General features: G+C 37.7%; 1 protein-coding gene across 3 annotated transcripts in view; it reads left to right on the top strand.

The window, feature by feature from the left end:
- LOC128865936 (fatty acid 2-hydroxylase) overlaps window positions 1–25,113 on the top strand; it is a 66,220-nt gene that overhangs the window by 30,731 nt on the left and 10,376 nt on the right. For all 3 annotated transcript variants that reach the window (XM_054106364.1, XM_054106365.1, XM_054106366.1), the window contains exon 2: window positions 21,095–21,707. In XM_054106364.1, coding sequence (XP_053962339.1) covers window positions 21,095–21,707 — 613 coding nt within the window. The remainder of the gene's footprint in view (window positions 1–21,094; window positions 21,708–25,113) is intronic.

Genomic DNA, 25,113 nt, shown 5'->3' with positions numbered 1-25,113 from the left:
TTAATAAACAGTGAGTTTGATGTTGTTGGAAAACCGTCCAAAAATAATGGAAATTCACTATGAAATTAATGGATCTATTAAAATTACAACAGAGCTCAAAATCACAATGAATAAGTTAAAATTATGGAAACTAATTACGGGCGATTTTTAAAAACAATATATGTGACCTGGTCTACGAAAAGGTACCTTACGTGCGAAAACAAGTTTTCGAGAAAACAGCAGTTAAAGTTTAAACTTCTAAAACCCTTGTAACTTTTTTAAATATTAATATTTTTCAATCCGGTTTGGCTTATTTTCTTCAGCATAGATCACAGTATCAATAAAATCACAGAAGCAGTGAAAAACATTTGTTTTATATATAAATAAATAAGAAAAAGTTAATGCAATCGCAGAAATCGTTATAAAAAATAAGTTAGCTTTTGTACCGACAACCATGCCAAAAAAAACTTATAAGACCCGGTGACAAACATTTTTCGAAGTACTGAATACGATTCTGGTGTCAAATTTGAAAAATTTCAAATGGCATATCCAAGATGGCGCTTCAAACATAGAAAAAATAATTTAAGTTTTCCAAATAGCAACAACAACTATAAATAAGTGACACATGTTTGTAAAGGTTTTTAAAGCCACTAACTACGAATATGATGTCAAATTGACAATTTTACAGTTGACAGCTGCGTTACGTCTCCTTATTCTACTTCATGGCTTTTCTGTTACTACGTTTATGTAATCATTTCTGTTAGTCTTTTGTTCACAAAATAGTGAATCAACAACGCCAAAAAACCCTTGTATTGAATCTTAAGAGGATCCGTTAAATTTAAAAAAACATGTCCGACATATTGGATCCGCCATTTTGATTTTAAATAATCTCACCGAATAACAGTTTTTAAATGTTTTAATTAACTTTTGATGTTGAAACAATGACACAATTCGTGACAAAAATTTTGACAAATCCTTAAAAACCACCATTTATAAAGTTATGAATACATTTTTTGTAACAAATTTTTTGAAAACAGACTTCAGTATCGTTTTCATTTCACCTCAGACTGTCCAGGAATGGTTCAGTTTTTAATTTGCACAAATCATTGTCTTCGTTATTCTAATTTGTAGCATGACAAAAAATTAGTCTTTTTCGTATTTGTACTTTTCTTTTTTTTTACTTTTAACAAATTTTTAAACAAATTATGACTTTCTGGTTTTCACCATTTTAAAGAGCCTTTCACACACTATTCGAATCAACAAAAAAGTTAAAAATGATTTTTTGACACGTAAGGTACCTTTTCATAGACCAGGTCACATATCTCAAACTTTGTGATTTTTTTTTTTTTGGAAATAATTGTCCGAATGAGTCGATAATTCAAAAGTTGGTAAAAAGTTTCACAAAACTGGGTCTGTCGAGTATAGAAAAAGTAATGACAGACCAAAAACTGACCGTTCTGCTGAGAACAACAGAGCTCAAAATAAAAATGTTGATCAAAAAATCAGACTCAACTGGCTCGATGAAAGACTCAAAGGCACCAGTGCATGTTTGTTTCAGCCGTTGAATTGAAAAAATGGCTACGAGAAAAAAAGCATTGAAAAACGATCGAAATTCGCCAGTTGAACATAAACAGCAACTTAGCCTATCTACAACAGCAATAACAATGTGTTTTTGAGTTACTGTTGATGCATGAATATTTATTTATTTATTCTGAAATCAAAAAACAATTGTTCTTCCTGAGTACCTACTACAAAAATATCCTTATCGAAAAGTTTATTTAAATTACAATACACAGTTGAATTGGGCAGAAATTGGGCTAATGCAAAATCAAGTTCAATGGAACTCGACATCTCATTGAGTGCATAAAAAGAGCGTACAATAGAAGCACTGTAGGCATAATTTGTTCTGAGCCTATAAAAATGGAACGGATAGCATTCGCATTTATTACGTAGAGACCTGGTGGAGACCGAAAATTTAATACTTTCTAAAAAAGATGAATAGTAATAATAATAAAGTGAATTTGATAATAATAAACAAAAAGGCAGTGACAAACTCGATCTTCTATGTGCTTTCTAGTTGTTTAAGATTGCTTAGAAGTAAGCGAGATTCATAGACTAGGACAGGTTCAGAGAAATTCAGGGTAGCGAGAGCATACTTAAGAAAACCTTTTTGTTCTCGAACAATTCTGTTAAGAGAGAATTAGTGGTTACGTCTTTAAATAAGTACGGCGGCCACCATAGCCGACTAGGTTGGTGCTTGACTACCATTTGGGAGTGCCTAGGCTCGAAACTTCGTGCATGCAACAGCAAAATGATAGGAAAATCTTTTTCTAATAGCGGTCGCCCTTGGCAGGCAATGGCAAACCTTCGAGGGTATTTCTGCCATGAAAAAGCTCATCATAAAAAACTATTTGCCGTTCGGTGGTGGAGGAACTCCGCCAAACAACTAACAAAAGTGTGCGCGCCAATTATTTATTTTACTATTATTATTATCCCACGCCACTCTCCCCTCCGCATACCGCGTGAGGCGGGGTCCATTTTCACCAAGCACGACGTCAACTTCGAACTGCAAGTCGTGTTGGCGCTTTTGTGTTTAGTGTTTATTTTTTTTTTTGTTTTTTTTTTTTTTGTTATTATATAAAAAATTGCTGCTGCATGGAGGATATCTCACTACTCAAAATTATATATTAGTTATACAATATCCAAAATAAGCTACAGCTTTTCCGAAACCGCAGTTTGACAATTTTAACGTTGGTTTTATTTTGACTATGATTATGCGCCATAGAGTTTATGTGAAAAAGTGAAAAACGATTTAAGAGATTTAGAAGATAACATTCGGCCCGAAATCGCCGAGATTGGGCCGCATCTGTGCCCGGCAGCCATCGAAATATGCATCACCATAAGTCGGCGTCTGTAAGGGTGGACACGAAGGACACTTATTAAATATCATTTATCATATATATATTGTACATCATTTACCACATTTATATGCCAAAACACAGATAATGAATCAAATAATATCAATCCAAAATATGTATTTAGCAAACTATATTTAATTGAAATGTTCGAACTTGAAATACCCTATTATCATATCAATAAATGATGTTTATACTCATTTGAACCAACTCGCAGCCAAAAATTTACAAAACTTGATAGAAATACTTCAATATTCAATCAGAACATGTCTTTTGTCTGCACCTACATATGTATGTAAGTTAATTGAGAGAATTAGGTACTACGAATACGGATCGTAGCGTATGCGACAAAATGTACGCGCGGCACACGCTTCAATGGTGCACACTTGTGTTTGAATGAGAAACGCAAACGCTCGTCACAGCTTGCGTGCATCATGACGCCTATCTTACAGCAGTGTCGGTCGCTAGGTGTCAAGTATGATAATACGCTTGTACAGTGCAATGCGGATAGAGTGAACTATGTAGTTCGAGGAAGGCCTGTTCCAATCAAGGCATTCAAATCAGGAATTTAGAGATGCTTTAAGTTAATTCTTTCATTTTAAAATTTCATATCACATTTATTATTATTATTTCCGACATCTAATAGATTGTAGTGCTCCAAATCTACATGAGTTTCCAGCTACGTTTCATTAAACAAATGTCAGGGGCTCATTTCTAGAAAAACAAACACGCGCAAAGTTAATTCCCCAAACGTGTTACCAGAATGCGACTTTAACAGCCAAGATAACATAATCTCTGCAACTGTATAGTTTTTACGTCTTTTAATTTTGTGCTAACAGCTATGACATTACCGTGCTGGCAAAGAACTCCTCAATAACATTCCTACATAAAATTTTCTCTGGAACTACCTGCAGCATGGCGTATGAGTAATATTTCTGTTAGGAGTATGTAACGAGTAATTATCGGATGCGCCAATTGAAGCGACGCCTTTTTGAAATTACACTACTTGGCCTTTGTTACAAATATCAAACAGTCTGTAGTTTAAAATTACAACATATATTGCGAATATATTCACCAATCGAGTGAATCGTTACCAACGTTATTTTTGAATCAATTTGGCGTGCCTTATGCATTGTGTGATGCTGCTGAAACATTAAAGGATCCGTGCTTTCGTAGAAATTATGAAAATCTCATATTTTTCGAAAAAGTGAAAATAAACTATTCGTATTTTATATATAATACTAGCTGACCCGGAGGATGGTTCCATGTGTAGAAGTCCACGCAAGTGGGGAAAGTTACTGATCGCCATTCACTTGGGAGTGGCCAGGACGATTCTTCTACATATGGTTCAAGCAGCTCACAACGTCCGGGATTAGTCCACGTATCCTCTGGTTAGCTTCCGAACACCCGTTCGGGAGTGAGCTAAAGTGAGAAGGCGAAGCATCCCAGCATAGCTGGTTGTGCGCTGGGTTTGGGACCCGCCACTTAAAAAGCCCCCCCAATGAAAACAGCAACAAAGCCTCGGATGAGAACTTCCAACACTGATGACGACCCCTGCAAACGAAATAAGGAATACGATTTGAGGGCATGCACCTGGAATGTCCGGTCCCTTAATGGGGAAGGTGCCTCTGCCCGGCTGGTTGATGTCCTCGTGAGAGTAAAGGCTGACATCACTGCCATCCAAGAGATGCGATGGACGGGGCAAGGTAAGAAAAACCTAGGACCTTGCGACGTCTACTACAGCTGCCATGTAAAGGAGCGCAAATTCGGTGTCGGATTTGTTGTAGGAGAGAGACTTCGTCGCCAAGTACTGTCGTTCACTCCGGTGGACGAGCGTCTCGCAATAATCCGCATCAAAGCGCGTTTTTTAACATATCGCTAATTTGCGCCCACGCCCCGACGGAAGAGAAGGACGATGGGACCAAGGATTCTTTCTATGAGCGCTTGGAACGTTCCTATGAGCGCTGCCCCCGCCACGACATAAAAATCGTGCTTGGCGACTTCAACGCCAGGGTGGGCAAGGAGGGAATTTTTGGTCCCACAGTCGGAAAATTCAGCCTGCACAACGAAACATCCGGCAACGGACAGAGGCTGATCGACTTCGCCGGGGCCCGAAACATGGTAGTCTGCAGCACCAGATTCCAGCATAAAAAGATACACCAAGCTACCTGGCTGTCCCCTGATCGAAAAACGCGAAACCAGATCGATCATGTTGTGATAGATGGAAGACACGCTTCTAGTGTATTAGATGTACGTACGATCCGAGGACCCAACATCGACTCGGATCATTACCTTGTTGCAGCCAAATTGCGCACACGCCTCTGTGCAGCAAAAAACGTACATCTACCTACGCAAAGAATGTTCGACATCGAAAAGCTGCAATCACAACAGACAGCCAAAAGATTCGCCACTCGACTCTCACTCCTGCTCTCGGAGAGCACTGCCCAACACACCGGCATGCGCGAGCAATGGAGCAACATTTCTCGTTCCCTACGTACCGCCGCCGAAGAAGAAATCGGATTCCGGCGAGCCCGAAAAAACAATTGGTACGACGAGGAATGTCATGCTGCCGCCGAAAGAAAAGATGCCGCCTATAGAGCCACGCTGCGATCGGGCGCAACGCGAGCCATGTGGGATCGCTACAGAGAGCTGAAAAAGGAAGAGAGACGTATTATCCGACAAAAGAAACGTGAGGCCGAAATACGTGAGTGCGAGGAGCTTGAGATGCTGGCCAGTAGGAACAACGCCCGAAAATTCTACCAGAAAGTTCGGCGGCTTACAGAAGGTTTTAAGACCGGGGCGTTTTCCTGTAAGAACAAAGACGGTGATCTGGTGACTGACGTACAGAGCAATCTTAAATTATGGAGGGAACACTTCTCGAACCTGTTAAACAGTGACAGCTGCGCATGTCATAGAGAAAGTGAAGATCCCGATACCCCAATCGTTGACGACGGAATTATCGTTCCGTTACCCGACCATGACGAGGTGAGAATAGCAATATCACGGCTAAAGAACAACAAAGCCGCGGGCGCCGACGGACTGCCGGCTGAGCTATTCAAATATAGCGGCGAGGAGCTGGTAAGGTGCATGCATCAGCTCCTATGCAAAATATGGTCGGATGAAAGCATGCCTGCCGATTGGAATTTAAGTGTGCTCTGCCCAATCCATAAGAAGGGCGATCCTGCAATTTGTGTCAATTACCGCGGGATTAGTCTTCTAAATATCGCCTATAAGGTTCTAGCGAGCGTATTGTGTGAAAGGCTGAAGCCCACCGTCAACCAACTGATTGGACCTTATCAGTGTGGCTTCAGACCTGGAAAGTCTACCATCGACCAAATATTCACAATACGCCAAATCTTGGAAAAGACCCATGAAAGGAGAATCGACACACACCATCTTTTCGTCGACTTCAAAGCTGCATTCGACAGTACGGAAAGGAGTTACCTGTATGCCGCTATGTCTGAATTTGGTATCCCCGCAAAACTAATACGGCTATGTAAGATGACGTTGCTCAACACCAGCAGCGCCGTCAGAATTGGGAAGGACCTCTCCGAGCCGTTTGATACCAAACGAGGTTTCAGACAGGGTGACTCGCTGTCGTGTGACTTCTTTAACCTGATGTTGGAGAGCATCGTACGAGCCGCAGAACTTAATCGCTCAGGCACAATATTTTATAAGAGCGTACAATTGTTGGCGTATGCCGATGATATTGATATCATCGGCCTTAACAACCGCGCTGTTAGTTCTGCCTTCTCCAAACTGGATAAAGAGGCAAAGCGAATGGGTTTGGTGGTGAACGAGGACAAAACGAAGTACCTCCTGTCTTCAAACAAACAGTCGGCGCACTCGCGTATCGGCACTCACGTCACTGTAGACAGTTATAATTTCGAGGTTGTAAAAGACTTCGTTTATTTAGGAACCAGCATTAACACCGATAACAATGTCAGCCTTGAAATCCAACGTAGAATCTCTCTTGCCAACAAGTGCTACTTTGGACTAAGTAGGCAACTGAGCAGTAAAGTCCTCTCTCGACGAACAAAACTAACACTCTACAAGACTCTCATCATGCCCGTCCTAACGTATGGCGCTGAAGCGTGGACGATGACAACATCCGATGAAGCGACGCTTGGAGTGTTCGAGAGAAAGATTCTGCGTAAGATTTTTGGACCTTTGCACGTTGGCAACGGCGAATATCGCAGGCGATGGAACGATGAGCTGTATGAGCTTTACGGCGACATAGACATAGCGCAGCGAATAAAGATCCAGCGGCTTCGTTGGCTGGGTCATGTCGTCCGAATGGATACAAACGCTCCGGCTTTGAAAGTATTCGATGCGGTACCAGCTGGTGGTAGCAGAGGAAGAGGAAGGCCTCCTCTGCGTTGGAAAGATCAGGTGGAGAAGGACTTGGCTTCACTTGGTGTGTCCAACTGGCGCCGGTTAGCACGAGAAAGAAACGACTGGCGCGCTTTGTTAAGCTCGGCCAAAATCGCGTAAGCGGTTATCGCGCCAATTAAGAAAGAAAGAACTAGCTGACCCGGCGAACTTTGTTCCACCCTAGAGGCAATAAAAAGGCAGATTTTTGATTTTGTTAAGTTAATTTTTTTATTAACAAGTATTTCAATGAAGCTTTAATAGAGTGCACTCTTCAGTTAAGCACCTTGTGATACACGACATTATTTGTTTTATTATCAGGTTCAAGAACAAGCAACGCAGATAGTTTTCCGACCCGTGAACATGCCACATATAATTGACCATGTGAGAAACATTGATTTTCTAGATTCAGACCACAATTTTTCATGGATTGGCCTTGTGATTTGTTAATGGTCATGGCGAATGCAAGACGGATCGGAAATTGAAGTCTTTTAAACTCAAACGGAAGATCGGTTGGAATCAACGGGATCCTCGGAATGAGAACTTCTTTACCTTCGAATTTTCCTTTGAGTATCGTCGCGTAAATCCCATTGTTCATCAATTTGTTTACCACCAAACGCGTACCGTTGCAAAGTTTTGGTGGGCTTATGTTTCGAAGCATGATTACTACGGAGCCAACTTTTAAGCGTAAATTGTGCGGTGGTAAGCCAGGCACATCCAAGGAGTTTAAAAATTCAATTGGATAGTTGGTGGCTTCATCTTCATTTGTTACACAGTCGATGGATTTGAATGAATGCATTGTTCCAATGATATCATTTTCAATTATGTAGTTTAGGTCATCTACAGCTTTATTCTTAGCCGCCAAAATTGCTCGCTCACTCAACCATTCATTATTTTTGTAGTTTTTAATGATGTTTGGGAATACTTTATTGATAAGTTCGTCTTTCGATGAGACAAAGTTACAGAAATTCTGAGGAAATGAAATCAATCCGCTCGATTCGTCGACAGGTACTTGACCATTACCGATAGTCAGTAATTGCTCAGAGAAATCTTCAGTAGATGTATCATTAAGTAATGCAACTCTCATGTTTGTGAGGCAGCTGAAATTTCTTCACATAGCGCCATAGATTCGATGATTTGAAGCAAGCGTTTATTTCGTCAGCAGCCGTTGTTCTTGGAATTACTGGCAGTGTGTGGCGGAAGTCGCCAGACAGTAAAATCATTGCGCCTCCAAAAAACTCAATATTGGCAATTTCACTCTTCCACTAAGGCAGCACAATCCCAGCGTTTCTCCGGAAAACTTCAATACGCCAAAATACTCGCAAACAACGTTCATTGGCCCAATGCAAACGCTAGGATGCAAGTAGTAATCAGTGTTGCAATCATATCGAAACGCTGCTCGATTCAAATCAGCACTTGATAATTCTCTTCTTGTGCGTCGAAAATGATATACTTGTTGATCTCTGTTATTCACTCGACGATTTCGCATTGCCAACCGAGCCGTTTCACGGGCTGCCTCGCTTTGCTCTTGTGATTGAGAAGCACGAAGTCGAGCCATATTAACGCGGCGCTCTTCACGGGCAATTCCTTGTGCTTCTTCAGTCGTTTCATTCATTCGCAATGTTTCGTATCCTTCTTGCATTACTGCTTTGTCGGGAAAGATTCGATCGTCTTGGTCGCGGCATTGATAATGATGATTCAAAGAGAATACAAATTACTGTGATTATATTTTCTGACAAAATTTATATTATCAAATTTTCTACTTAACCATAGACAAAATTACGTTTAGCTGTCATTTGCGTTTTGTTATTCCATATCAGATGCGTTTTTGTTATACCACATTTTATAGTGACTTAACGGAAACGCGTTCGAATGGGATAAAAAGTATGCTATGTCCGTCTCCTGGTTCTAGGCTACCTTTCCACCAATTTTCAGCCAAATCGGTTCAGCCGTTCTCGAGTTATAAATAGTGTAACTAACATTACTTTCTTTTATATATATAGATTTTCTATGTAATAAATGTATTTTAAATTTTAAATATCATGCAGAGGTTAATATCGCTATGAAATGAAAAGGACAGACTATTAATTAAAATTACACCAGACTCGCTTACGTTGGCTGCACTTTTTCAGAAATATATCGAACTATCGATTAAAATTATATGAAAAGTGTAATAAGTGGTTTATATGCGCTTGTATATTAGAGGCGATACTAGTAAATATGCATGGATTAAACAAACAAAAATGTACAGAGTAGGTTTCTACTTACCTAAAGCCTCTACCTCTTATACTGTAAAAGCTGGCCAATAAATTAGAATAAATTGTAGATAATCTTCAAAGCGAGCATAGTTTTATGAAATATATTACGATTTCGCATACATATGTACAAAAGTGTAGTTAAAAGTTAATTATTCGTATCGAATAATCGATTAAAGTTGTATACCTTTTTTCTCAATGAACAGCCCTGCTTGAGTCATAAAATTTCACTTCATAGCCATATCTAATCTTTAATTAATAATTTGCTGCATTCTTGCGGATTTTGATTACGTTTTTTATGCAATTAAACAATAATATGTTCATGATAATGATAATTTTTTTTTTTTTTTTTTTTTCAAACTCCATTTATTCCATACAATCTGTCATAACAATAACAATAAGTACTATTTTTACCTACAATTTAAATAATAATAGCTTAGAGTAAGAATTCCCAGTGGAATTCGTTACTTAATAATGAACAACATATAACATATACATATATTATACAATTTTACAACTTTTGCATTTACGTATATTACGGTTTAAATCTTTGCATTAAATCGTTAGGCTGACATTTTTTTAATCTTGAGGAGTAGCTTATCTTGGAAAGGTTATTTGCTCGATTATTCGGATGAGTGGCAAGTCGGTTGTTGTATCTCTGGCTGAGGTTGTTTAATAGGACTATGAATAAGTTCGTGCGGTTTTTTTTCGAAATTTGAAACTTTATTATCGTAAAATGGATACAAATTTAATATTCAAAATATTGTCCATCGCTTACTACTACTTTTTCCCATCTTTCTGGCAATTCACGGATTCCCTTTGTGAAAAATTCGGTCGGTTTTGCCGCAATCCACGAATCGATCCATTTTTTGACTTCATCGTAATTACGGAAGTGCTGGTCAGCCAGGCCATGTTGCATCGATCGGAAGAGATAGTAATCGGATGGCGCAAGGTCTGGACTATACGGCGGGTGGGGTAGGACATCCCATTTGAGCGTTTCTAAGTATGTTTTGACCACTTGTGCAACATGTGGCCGAGCATTGTCATGTTGCAAAATAACTTTGTCGTGTCTATCGGCGTATTGCGGCCGTTTTTCTCGCAGTGCTCGGCTCAAACGCATCAATTGTCGTCGGTAGACATCCCCCGTAATCGTTTCATTCGGTTTCAGTAGCTCATAATACACAACACCCAGCTGGTCCCACCAGATACACAGCATAACCTTCAGGCCATGAATATTCTGCGCCGACGTCGATGTTGAAGCATGGCCAGGGTATCCATACGTTGCCCGACGTTTTGGATTGTCGTAATGGACCCACTTTTCATCGCCAGTCACAATTCGATGCAAAAAACCCTTTCTTTTGTGCCGTTGAAGCAGTTGTTCGCATGCCATAAAACGGCGTTCAACGTCTCTTGGCTTCAATTCATACGGCACCCAATGGCCTACCTTTCGGATCATTCCCATGGCTTTTAAACGTTTGGAAATGGTTGATTGATCAACTCCCAAAGTTTTTGCAACCTCTTCTTGCGTTTGAGCCGGATCTTGATCGAGCAATTCCTCCAATTCGGTATCCATGAACTTTGGCGGCGCACCCTCGCGTTCTTCGTCTTCCAAGCCAAAATCACCACTTTTAAAGCGTGCAAACCACTTCTGGCACGTTCGCTCAGATAGAGCATGCTCACCATAAACTTCCACCAAGATACGATGACTTTCGGCTGCTTTTTTCTTCATATTAAAATAATGAAGAAGAATTCCCCGCAAAAACACATTATTTGGCACGAAATTCGACATTTTCAAGTGTGGTAAAAATATTGTTGTTTACGCTTCAAATAAAAAACTTATACTGACGTTTGTGCCTTACGACAGTAGCTCTCCAATGAATGTTTGGAAATGTGGATCGATGGAATAATAATCAAGTTACGCCATCTGTTGTAAAACCGCACGAACTTATAAATAGACCTATTATTTCTTCGAAAACTGTCGTAACTTTTAGGTCACGGTGCAATATCTCGTTTCGTACAAACCATGGCGCATTGGCACACATGCGGAGCACCTTTGACTGAAATCTTTGCATGATTTCTAGATTTGATTTTGCTGCTGAGCCCCATAATTGAACGCCATACGTCCATATCGGTTTCAGAATAGCTTTGTAGATAAGCACCTTATTGTCTAGTGTAAGTGCTGAATTGTAACCGATTAACCAGTGTAGTGATCGCAATTTCAGTCCAAGTTGCTTTCGCTTTAAAAATATATGCGATCGCCAAGTAAGACGCCGGTCTAATAGAATACCTAAATATTTGGCATTATCTGTTTGTGGTATTGGAACGCTGTTAAGAGATACGGCAGGACACGAGCCATTTCGAAGAGTGAATGTTATCTGCGTCGATTTGCTTTCGTTAGCTTTTATGCGCCATTCTTTCATCCAGCCGCTAACACTGTTAAGGTTTTCTTGTAGGTAATCAGAAGCAATTGAGGAAAGGGTACTCCTGGCCATGACGACAGTATCATCTGCATACGTGGCTGTATATGTGTTCTTTGATAGTGGAAGATCTGCCGTGAACAAAGTGTACAAGACGGGGCCTAGAACACTTCCTTGTGGTACACCTGCTCTGATTGCGTGAAGGTTAGTGGTTTCGTTGTTTTATTTGAGTTGTTGAATTGAGTCTTATTTTTCTTAAAATTTTGTCTCACACCATAAGTGTGCTGACTCACCACATCCCTACACTATCTAACCTTTGGGTACCGAGTCACACACAGCCCTAACCCCTAGAAACCACCCCTATCATACCGCGAGCAGGCTAACCTACATAACCGCAAGCAGGCTTTCCCACAAACTCCAAATTTACATACTATTAATCCATATATTTCAGGCCCTCAAACCCAAGAAAATTAGTAAGCGACTATATCATGTCTATGTTATCTTAATCGATTTTCAGGTGTAGGAAAATTTCGAAACATGAAAATTTCAAAATGCGATATCTCTGCGAAAAAAAATGATATTTGAGCAAACAAAACGCCACTGGAAAAAAGAAGGATTGTATTTAAAGATGCCATCCTTTAATTTTGGTGAAAGAAAACATCTGCAAGGCTACATAACCTCAAATATGGGCAAAAATGGGGTTTTTTGCACTTTTAGGTTAGGATATCTCGAAAACTCAAACTAATAGAGCAATTCTGAGGCCAGATTTGGATTCAGCGCATCATAAACCTTCGGAAATATATAGTCTGGTTTCTGGGTCTGAATGTTGGTTAAATTTAGTCGGCCTGTGTTATTATTAATTTGATTCACTTGAAGAATTTAAAATAAAACGAAGTTTGTTAATAATACCAGTTGTTTTAATGTTATAATTATTAATTTTTTTATTATATATGAAGGAAAAAATGTATGGTAATATTTACCATATACCTTATAAGATATGTTGTCTATACTAATATTATAAAGAGGAAAACTTTGCTTGTTTGTAATGAATAGGCTCAAAACTACTGGACCGATTTTAAAAATTCTTTCACCATTCGAAAGCTACATCATCCACGAGTAACATGGATTATATTTTATTTTGGAAATAGGGCTCGAGATATAGGTCAAAACGTGGACCCGGGTAACCTTCGGATGTGTATGTACAATATGGGTATCAAATGGAAGCTGTTGGTGAATGCTTTAGTCCAGAGTATTTTTCATGCCGCTCCGTGACTAGGGTCTCGAGATAGAGACCAAAACGTGGACCCTAGAATGTGTTTGTACAATATGGATATCAAATTGAAGCTGTTGGTGAATGCTTTAATACAGAGTATTTTTCATGCCGCTCCGTGACTGGGGTCTCGAGATATAGGTCAAAACGTGGACCCGGGTAACCTTTGGTTGTGTATGTACAATATGGGTATCAAATGAAAGCTGTTGATAAGTGCTTTAATACGGGGTAATTTTCATACCTATTGATGACTAGGGTCTGGAAATATATGCCAAAACGTGGACCCGCCGTGTCTTTGCACCGAATTAAACCAAACTTACACACATTGTTAAGGAGGTATTGAAGATGGTTTCCGTATAGTTTGGATACCTATTGGTAGATAGGGTCTCGAGATATAGGTCAAAACGTGGACCCGGGTAACCTTCGGATGTGTATGTACAATATGGGTATCAAATGGAAGCTGTTGGTGAATGCTTTAGTTCAGAGTATTTCCATCCGCTCCGTGACTAGGGTCTCGAGATAGAGACCAAAACGTGGACCCTAGAATGTGTTTGTACAATATGGATATCAAATGGAAGCTGTTGATAAGTGCTTTAATATGGGGTAATTTTCATACCTATTGATGACTAGGGTCTCGAAATATATGCCAAAACGTGGACCCGCCGTGTCTTTGAACCGAATTAAACCAAACTTACGCACATTGTTAAGTAGGTATTGAAGATGATTTCCGTATAGTTTGAATACCTATTGGTAGATAGGGTCTCGAGATATAGGTCAAAACGTGGACCCGGGTAACCTTCGGACGTGTATGTACAATATGGGTATCAAATGAAAGCTGTTGGTGAATGCTTTATGATATGTTATGTTATGTTATGTTATGTTATGTTATGTTATGTTATGTTATGTTATGTTATGTTATGTTATGTTATGTTATGTTATGTTATATTATGTTATGTTATGTTATGTTATGCATACCTTTAAGGACTATATTAAAGTTACGTTCTTGTTTTAATTTATATGTATGGAACTCAGTTTTCTTTTCCGCTAGGGCCGCAGTTATTGCAGTGTATTGTTTTGCTGACTGCGGTTGGATTTTAACCTCACTTCCTCCAGTAACTTTTAATACGAAGCCATCTACAGCAACATTTAAGAGTAGGTCTTGAAGTGGCTGGATGTTGCTCACTCCAGATACAAATATCGGTGGGGGCCTAGGTTCCTTGCGCGTTTGAGGTGGGGGGGTACTACGATTGATTTCCTCTTGGTCGAGTACTGCGAATCGATTTGAGTTGCTTGCAGATGGCGTTGCTAGCCAGTAGTTATCAAGCTTTGATTGTTTTGTTTTATTAGGTGTATATTTACCTGGACTAGATCTCCCGCGCTTTGCAGACGTAGCACCTTTATTCATGTTTTTTAAGTTATTTGTGATACCTTTCGGAGAGGTCGATTTATCTTTGGTTGTTGGTGACTCACACTGAGAGCTCCAAGATTTTTTTTGTCTGCATGTTTGATCGCTTGTTTGCGCAAACTTTTGTTTGATTGGCGACTGAGCTGCGTACATGCCTTTATAAGTTTAATGTAGTGTGTAAAGTAAATTTACGTTTTACAACACTGTTTTCGAATGTCAGCTGCTTTTCAGCAACGTGAAACAGCTATAGTGTTAAATTTGTTTGTGAGTACACTTTCCCTTTTAGTTTTTGAGTGATTTTGGCTACAATAAAACGAACAAAAAAGTGTCGTGATCCTTTATTATTTCGATCAAAATTTAACAAGTTTGCCTTCACAGCGCTATGGAGATAGCTGGTTTTTGTGACCCGATAGCAGCTGCCAGAGCTGCTATTTTTTGTGGCGTTTTTCGCTTTTGGCGCGCCCGCACTGCGTGATTCTTTTAGATTCTTCCCGGAGCCACTTCACACACGTCCGCTCGGTAGGAAAGTCGAAACGAATGTTTTTTTTGATAATAATGATAATTAGGAAATTTCCAGGAATAAACATGCATTTATTAGCATGAATCGGCTACTCAGCATGAAAAAGCAGAAAGCTGTAAAATTGTATTTCTAAGCACGTAATATATGTATGTATGTGCAAGAGTCACCGTAGCGGAGTAGATTTGTGCAAACCTCCTTCCTATAAAAACCATCTGTCATATTTTACTAAATAACTTTTTTACTAAATTTAAAAAAGATATTTTGAGTGATGGAAACCTCTATTTTGACATTTATGCGCTCCATTCCATGCCTGTTTGCAAAAATTATAAATCTTCCGATAGGTTGATTAACCCTAATTCCATGTCGTTGCATTAGGCACCTTAAGGGGGTATTCTAGTGTATAGGCATGAATTTGAGGTGTTTTTTCGGGTGCTATAAATAAAATTTAAAAAATATATTTACCATCCATTTTTTAATAAGATATTTATTAATGTTTAAAAAATACATAAACAAATTAAAAATCTCAAAAAACGAAAAACTGAAAAAGTTATAAGTTGTTGAAGTGGGGGGTTAACAAAAAATGGCGCGCCACACCTATCACGATTGCAAGCGTTCTAATAATCTGAAACAAAAAAATAAAAAAGATTATTAATATCGATGAATGCTGCTATCGTACTTACTACAAAAAAGTGGAAAAAAATTGTTTTGGCCAAATTACGGCTGCCCAAAAAAATTATCAATTTATTTACTACTTTTTGTTACTTCACGGAATTTTTTAAAAATAGTAAAAAAATTTATTTTGTTTATAATAATAGTAAGTACGATAGATATATATATTGAGAAGGCTCACACCAAATTTCAAGTAAATCGGTTAAGTAGAACCAGAGAAATCAAGGTAAACATTTTGAAATATATAGTTTCGAGAAAAACCCGTTTAAAGTTTTGGGTGCAATTACGCCCTGTGGCGTTCTAGCCGAGCCAGTTTAAAGGTCGTGGCACTAAAATAGCTATATCTCTGGAAATAATTAAAATTTTAACAAATCCTTTTAAGGACATATTCTTAAAAGGTTAAGCTTTGAGAATATCAAAAACAAAAAACGATTTTTTCCAATTTCTACGCTAGAATACCCCCTTAATTCCATGTCGATGTGTCGGCGCTTATTTCTACTATATAACGCCAACAAAAAATTAGCAAAAATTCATAAAGTATCTTCTAAGCTTTAACTAAACATATCCAACGAGATTTTTTTTTTTAATTTTTTATTTTAGTAATATTTTTTTTATTAACACCGTGCAGCAGTTTCATAAAGAAACGGCCACGAACTACCATCGACTTGGGGTTGTACCTAGGTATATACGCTGTTGGAAAATTTAATAGAAACAAATTTTTTTCCCTTGTTCACTCCTCTAGGGAGCATAGGGCCTCGAAAAGATTTGTCTTGCGTTGGTTTCGTTAAGGGGACAGATAACCTGTAAATGGCCATATTTTCCCTGATTTTCGTTAAAATTATTTAAAATGAAGAAGTCAATATATTTTTTTTAAATTGGCATACAGTTTATTTTTACATACAATTAAATAATATAAAAATTTAATTTTTTTATTTTAATCATTTAAAATGGCGGATGTACACTCAACTCTTCCAGGAAGGTCGCAGCGGGGCTTCTCAATCGGCGGGCATTGTAGCATCGGCATCAGTGACCTGAATACAAAATGTTGTTTATTAATGTTATAATTTCTATATGAATTAAACAAAAATGGAAAAAAAAATTCGCGGAATAAAATGCTTAAAAAAAAGAGTTTTGGGGGGAATTTTCCTACTATTTTTGCTTCAAAAGAACTATTTTTTGAAAAGTTTTCAAAAACTTGTAAATTCACATAGAAAGTAATATCATAAAAAGAGATGTGTGCAAAAATTCAGGGAGATCGGTCAATAACTTTTCGAGTTATCGTGTACGCCGATTCGAAAAATATAGTTTTGAGAAAAACGCGTCTAAAATTTGAATACAACGTAACTATACCTTTCCCAGCGCTCGAACGCAAAGAATAGAGTCGTCACGGTTGACGATCTATAATATAAGAAATACTTAAATTTACGTTCTAAAAATTTTTTGACACATTCTTAAAGGATTATATTAACATCTTATGAAAAACACAAAGTTCTTTTTTTCAAAATTTTACAGGTATCTGTCCCCTTAATCTCTTTGATTTCTGATAGGGTAGGGGATTAGCCTACCGCTATCAGTCCTAGGTAGTGGGAATGCCCGCGTGTCGTTGCTTAGAAACAATGCCTTCTATGTGTGTCACATTTTTCTGGCAGAAGGATCGCACAGATGGTTGAGGACTTCATTAAAGTGGAGTGTCTGCGCTACTACCGCGGCGGCCCGCTTCCTCTTGCTGGCGCCACTTGATGCAATGTGTAACTGTGTGCTTTTCTTTGTTTTCTTTTAGAAACAAATAGTTGCATGTAATTTTTGCCTTTTTTCATTTTTGAAAACTTCGTATACTTTATGCCTTACAAATTTAAACAATGAATGCAAATTAATAAATTTCCAAATACACTAAATTGTCCAAATATTCTACGAACCATAATAATATTTCAACGAATTTAAGAAAGGTTCGCTGAAAAAATAATAGAAACAAAAATGTTGCCATAAAAAACCGGTGATTATAAAAAAAATTTTTTCTTATGGAAAATTAATTTAGTATTTCGTAGCCCCTCTTGCTTAAATACGGTTTTGTAAATGTAACTCTGAAGGATAGAAAAACTGCGAGGCATTTGCTGTTTGTGATTAATCCAATGTACAACGTACAGCGTTTCATTTTAGCAAAGTAATTATCTACCCGCATCTACTGCTAATTACCGAAAAATATATATTTCGCATGATATAACAAATAAATTATAAACAGATATACACATATATATTTAAAACAAATATCCATTTGCATTTTTCTATCATTAATTCATACGTTTCATTATGCACTAAAATTCTTCTGTAAATAGTAGCTTCCAGGTATAACCTTTTGTGATTCAACGACTTAATATTTCATATTTCACGTAAAACAAAATTTCATGAAAAACTTATACATTTTCCACTATTTACATGCACATTTGTTTTCACTCAAACCAAAAACATTTTCTGAAGTGAAACTCACGCAAAAAAATGCGATGTTAATTGTTGCATGACTAGCGCTGATCAGCGGGGAATAACGCACGTGTATGTGCGCGAACTTGTTGAATAAAACGATGCATGAAAAACTAAAATTCGTATGTAAATGTGTTGAGGAATACACGCAGGCCGTCAGTAGTTAGCATTGGTTTAGAGCGCACAAATCAGAAATTAAAATCTATTAAATGCACTCACCGCAAGGTTGTTAAATATATGCGCAGAACATAGAAATGTATGTAAATTAAGATATAATATAAATAATTTGCACAAAATTAAAAAAAGAAAAACGTGTTATTAATATCTTGAAAATAAACACATACATACATATGTACATGTACCATTTTGATTGATTATATTTTGATGCTTTTCTGCTGAGCTTTTTTTAACGAAGTGCTGCATTCTGTTAAACTCCACTTTTGATAATTTGAGGATGAAAAGTCACGACTTCCTAACCAGTTATCTCGATTTCGGTACATTTTCTGCTCTCGTTAGGGTGCAAGGCACGTCTTAATGACCGAAATTTTCAGAACGAAAACGAGCTTGCTCAAAATCTTCAATTAATTTTCACTCATATTAAAATGCAAATAAGTTTTCATTAAAAAATATTATTATTATTATAGTACACCGAGGGAGTAGTAGTGACATAACAATTTATTATTTAAATAAAATACTATACAATAAATAATTGAGTCTTGCAAGCTGGAATTCATTCCAGATGTGGTAGACATTCAAAATTGAAGTATGAAGTTGAAAATCACTCGTACGATTGTGCGCACTGGGATGGCCCAAAACCAACATTTTTTCTTGATGATAACCTAAACTTATTGTATGGGCAAAAATTTTATACACCTTTTTTTTTTTTCTTCTTACATTTGCTCGTGCCGCTCTTAAAACGACCATTGAATTCACATGTGAAAAATTCACTTTTCCGCAAATTTAGTATAAAATCCCTGTTATTTAATAGTCTCTTTTAATTTGTCCTCACAAATATTCAAAAATGATTATCAAATATAAAAAAGCGAGAAAAATATTCAATTTGTCTAATGGAAGCGTAAACGGTAAAATACAAACTTAGAGTTCCGTTATGAAAAAATGTAAATGCTTTTAAATAGGCGCATCCTTTTCGCAATACGCGTGTTATGAAATTTCTCACAAAGCTACCAATTGTGAAAAATTTAGAAAGCGTACGTAGTTTTTGCAAAATGAGTTCCGCGTATGGAAAACGATTTGAAGCAGTGATCCCATGTATTCACGCTAAAGGTCTAAAAATATCAGGTGCATTTGCAGCAAATAATTTGAAGAAGTCGAAGGTGTTCATAAATAAATGGGTACAACGGTATACCGAAGTTAAAAACGTTGACGACTTAACTGGGCGAGGCCCAAAAAAATACCTCTCCAGAGCAAGATCAGACAATCATTGATTTGTTTGTAACAAAGAGTTTGAAGGAAAAGTGGTGTTAAGTATCCAAAGACACGAATCGAGAAAGTTTACACGCACAGGAAATCAAATTCCGGCACATTGAAGGGTCTAAAGCCCGAAAATGTAGGGTATTTTGAGAAATTTTTTTTACAATAAAAAAAATGAAAAATGATATAATATTCAAATTTTTTAGGCTTTTTTTTATTTTAAAAATTAAAAAAATGGCGCTGAAGTTGACACTCCCGAGAAATTGGACCTGGACGGTGTTGTCCGTTTTGGCACTTATATTTATCTGAAATACAAAAACCAAAAAAAATATTCATCAGCATGACTATAGTTGTCCCGCTACTAGAATAGTAAAAAGTAAAGTAAAACAAAAATTTCACAAAATGGCGCGGTTTTGAATTTAACACTCTAAAAATAGTTTTTTTTTCAGTTTTTTAATCTAAAAATTACTACCATAAATAATTGAAATAATAATATGATTCTAGTATGGTCGATAGGCATTGATGTTGTGAACAACATATTAAAATTTCAGACGATTCGGTTGAATAGTTTTAGTTTTTTTTTCCAACACCAGGCCGAAAAAAGTCGTTTCGCGATAAATGAATTTAAAGATTGAGGTACAGGAGCGCGCCGACCGCTCTTTTTCTAGTTAATAGGTTGTATAAGCTATAATATTGGGAATTTACGCATGAAAATTTTACAGCATATTCTTAAAATACTATACTTTCGAGATATTGAAAAAAACAAAAAATTGATTTTTTGAAATTTCTAGACCTCCGGATCCCCTTAAGCATCCAGTTAAGGTTCATGTTTAGAGCTTCTTCTCCGAAAAAGGATTTGGCCTTTTATTTGTGTTTCCACAGAATTTGAATGCAGCCTCAATGAATAAAATTTACCACAAAGCATTTTAACCGTCAGCTGCGAAGATATTTGCAAGAACTATGCAACCTTGGATTTTACAAGCGGACAACGATCCTAAGCATCGAAACCGAAGGTGTGCAGAGTGGAAACAGCACAAGGGGATTGAAATGTTCGATTGTTCTTCACAACCGTCTGATGCCAACCCTATTGAAAATGTTTGGCAAAGTTAAGTTAATTAAGCAAAAATTCAAGGGACGGTCAAACTGTTATCATTGTTTCATTGCATAATCGTACATATATTTCTATAAATTTCCATGTAATCTTTTATTTTCTTTCGCTTAAGCATTCCAGTGAGAAATTATGCAAATCCAGCAAAATGCTCCCTTACACACTTACGTATGGTTCTCACCTCTCTCTATTAAAAATGTATTCTCCCACAACTTCTATATGCCGCATTGAGTTTCTTTTTATCTTAATAAATTATATTCTCCTTCTTGTGCATTTCAGTATTCTTCACACTACTTCACACTTCATACCACTGACAGAAAAGAACAAAATGCCGACTGCTGTATCAGATCTCACACTGCCAACAGCAACACCTGCCGCCACAGCAACCACACCATTTACAACAATGACAACGCAGACTTTGCCAAATGGCGAAGCCATGCAAATTCAAGACATACAAAGAAGTGCAGAACAAAATGACAAGAATTTAAAGGAAGGCGACAGGCAACAATTTATTGTTAAATATCGACAACGTTTTTATGATATAACGCGTTTCCTGAAAAATCATCCAGGTGGTATAAATACGCTGCGTGGTCTCAACAATAGCGATATGACAACGCGTTTTCTGCACGCCCCACCGCACTCTGATGCTGCTATGTACCTGATGAAAGAATATGAAATAAAGCCCACACAATTGCAAAATGACACCAAGCGAAGGCATCATCATCAGCTGCATCAAAGGCAACAGCTACAACAAAGGGTGAATGATGATCATTTTGTGGATAATGAACAACAGCAACAGGTGTTTGAAGCGACCCCAGTAAATGGTATTGAACTGATCGATGACGTGTTACAAGAAGATAGAAACAACAATCAGCTGGATGAGAGTATGGAGGTGAGTTTAGGAGTATGAAGTTTAAAACCAAAATGTATACGTATTAGCAAAATTTTGAGGTCAAGTGTGAAGCGTACGATATATGCGGATAAATGGAAAGGGAAATAGACCAATGCTGATTGGTTGGTTTAAATGGTGATTCATCTAGAAACCAACTAGCACTTCCGCGCCACTTTGTTGGCACAATCTCGTTACCAACTTGTTTGACGGTTATTTACAACAAGACTTTATCCAGCCTGTGCAGTTCAGGAACCTTGTTAAGTTGTTGACATCCAAAAGCTGTTCGAGACTATCGAACAGCAGCTCGCCCAGAGTTGCCATTCTATCCTTCCATAGGACAGAGCATTTACAGAGGAAGTGGAAGATTGTGTTCCTTTTTCTTCGGTTGTTTACAACTATGACAGTGTGTGTTGTGAGCGATGCCCATTTGACTGCTTGTTCTCCGACACACCAAAAGCCTGTTGTAACTGCCGTGCGACTCTGGCGTCCCATCGTTTCATGTCTATCAATGTTGACGTTTGTAGGTGTAGTTGTATATAGGTGGGCCATAACGTTCTGCTAATTTTGCATGTCGAAATTATGTTCTTGACCGCACCCAGTGGTGTGAATACCGATTCTGCAGCAGTGCTACCAAATTAATTATCCCCCATGACCATTTCAAAAAGAGCTTGGAACGTCTCATACGAAGGTTGTCTTTTATATTTTGCGCCCAATAATAAAAACACAGTAAAAAATAATGCAAATGCTTTTATTGTTTTTTTTTAATATTCTCTGTGCAAATCAATACACTTCTGCACTCGCTTGAAGCAATGTTCAAAACACTTTTACCACTCAGAAGTGAATGCCTTCAAAACAAGTTGTTCAAAGGCTAGAATAGCTCCTTTAGACTTTGAAAAACGTTGAAATGTTTGATGTTCGGGAACAAACAGAAATCACTAGTTGCGAAATCAGAGCTGTAAGGCAGATGGCTCATGGATTCGAACTTTTGAGTGCTCAAAACCAGTCTTGTATGAGCTGATACGTGAGAGTTTGCATTGTAGTTGTGTGCTTGATTAACAAATAAATAAATAAAATTGTATTGATGAAGGATAATTCGTTTTCAGCGTTTGGTTTTCCTTACTTCTCCGAAAACTTCTGGCAAACAAATGGTTTGTGTACCACTCAGAATTGACTGCTTTAAGTTTCTCTAGCGGTACAGTTACAACGTAATCAGATTTTCCGAAAAACAGGTGAAGTGTTTCTTCCGCGCATAACTTTTGGTGAATTAAGCGCATTTTTAAACACCTATACAGTCGATTGCTGTTTTGTTTTCGACTCACATGCCTAGATCCAAGATTTGTCATCTGTTACGATGTCATAAACGTGCGCATTGAGTGGTTCAATTTCTTCAACATTTCTTAACTATTATCGACATGAGTCCTGTTTTGGGCAATTGCCAAGTTATGCGGCATCCAACGAGAACAAATCTTCTTGGCGACATACAATACATGTACATACATGCAATATTAAATGTGTGCTGGTCCCACTAACGCCCAAGGACGTCTCTATCTCGCGATATATCATATGACGATCTTGCGCTATCAGTTGACGAACAGCATCGATTGTTTCTGGCACATCAACCGTTTTTGCATGGCCTTTACGAAATTCATCCTGCAAGAAGCGTCGGCCCCTTTGGAACTCGACCCCAGCGCTTCACACTGTCTTAGAGTGGTGCTTCAACGCCAAAATTCATAGTAAGTTGATCAATGCATTACTGTTTCGATAATCCCAGTCGAAAATCGTAATAAATTATCGCTCGAAAATTTTCCCGAGCGAGAATAAATTTTCAACTCACTGAAAAAAGAACAAATAAAGTTCATAGGTGAAAACGTTATCGAAAACAAACTTTTCGATAAAAATATCGAATGCTTACATAAGTTCAGTTTAAAAAAGTTAAAAATAAAGAACAATAAAATTATATAATTAAATTATCTAACTTTAATTTAGTCTAACGACACAACACAAGTCAACAGTACAGAAAATACTTTCTTTGAAACCGAGAAATCTAGCAGGTTCGAATTCGAGATTTTATGAAAATTACGAAGTGCACGTTCAATAAGAGCATTACGAATATATTCGTATTGAACTTATTTACAGGGTCCGGCACTCGAAGTGTAACTAACTTCAGACCGCTCGCGCAGCTGATGAGCGGGCATCAGCTGTCTGTTAGTTAGCTAAATGACAGCCCGAGCGTTTGCCGAGAGTAAAAGCGAAAAACGAAAATCAGTAATGGATTTCAAACGTAATAGTGTGATTGTATTATATTTAGCTGGAAAATCACAACCAGCGATTGTTCGTGAGCTCAAGTACCTTAAAGTAAATAAAGTTTTTGTTTACCGCACCATTACTTTTTACAATGGTCATGTAGGTGGTCATCAAAAGACTGCAATGTCACGTGAAAAACTGAATACTGAAAAATTGTCTCAAAGTCAAGCCTTACAAGATCTCACACCAAAGCAGCAACAAGTCAGACTTGAGAAAGCGAAGGAGTTGCGTCGCTTGGCCGAAAGCAATAAATTTCCGAACATTGTGTTTTCTAACGAGAAAATTTTTCAAATTGAGCAATTCTTAAACTCCTAAAACGATAGGGTTTATTTGACCGACCGTTCATACGATAATTTGAGTCATCGATTGGCCACCAGGAGGGTGCACCCACCACAGGTTATGGTTTGGGCCAATGCGAAATATTATCGGGAAAATATTTTGGAGGTTGCTTTGAAGCCGTGGGCAGACAAACATTTCGGTGTCAGACCATGGACGTTTCCATAGGAATCGGCACCGTCTCGAGAGAACCAAGAATGGTAAAACAAAAAACGTTCCGAACTTCGTAACGTCCACACAATGGCTCTCAAATTCACCAGACGCGAATCCGATGGATTATTCTTTTTGGGCCATTTTGGAGAGCAAGGTCCAAACTAAAAGATTCACCAAACTCGAGACGCTGAAAAAAGCCGTTGTCCGCGAGTGGGTCGAAAATACCTGCAAGTCACATTCGGTCAGTTTGCGATTCGTTTCTGGACCGTCTCAAAGCCATAGTCAAGGCAAAAGGGGGTCGTATCGAACAAAAGTAAATTGATTCTTAAGGGGACAGATACCTGTAAATGGCCATATTTTCCCTGATTTTTATTAAAATTATTTAAAATGAAGAAGTCAATATATTTTTTTCAAAATTGGCATACAGTTTATTTATACATTAAACTAATATAAAATGTTTTGTTTTTTATTTTACTCATTTAAAATGGCGGTTGTACACTAGAGTGTCCGTTATTTACCAATTTGATTATTTTTCTGGCGACGCCCCCTAAACTTTTAGTTTTCCGTCTAAGAAAAATTATCAGATCAAAATCAGCACTTAATATTCAGAATA

The sequence above is a fragment of the Anastrepha ludens genome, chromosome 6 (genome assembly GCF_028408465.1).
Source record: "Anastrepha ludens isolate Willacy chromosome 6, idAnaLude1.1, whole genome shotgun sequence".
In the NCBI taxonomy this organism is placed as follows: Eukaryota; Metazoa; Arthropoda; class Insecta; order Diptera; family Tephritidae; genus Anastrepha; species Anastrepha ludens.
Note: the sequence above shows the minus strand (reverse complement) of the source record. Positions and strands in the feature narration are given on the sequence as shown.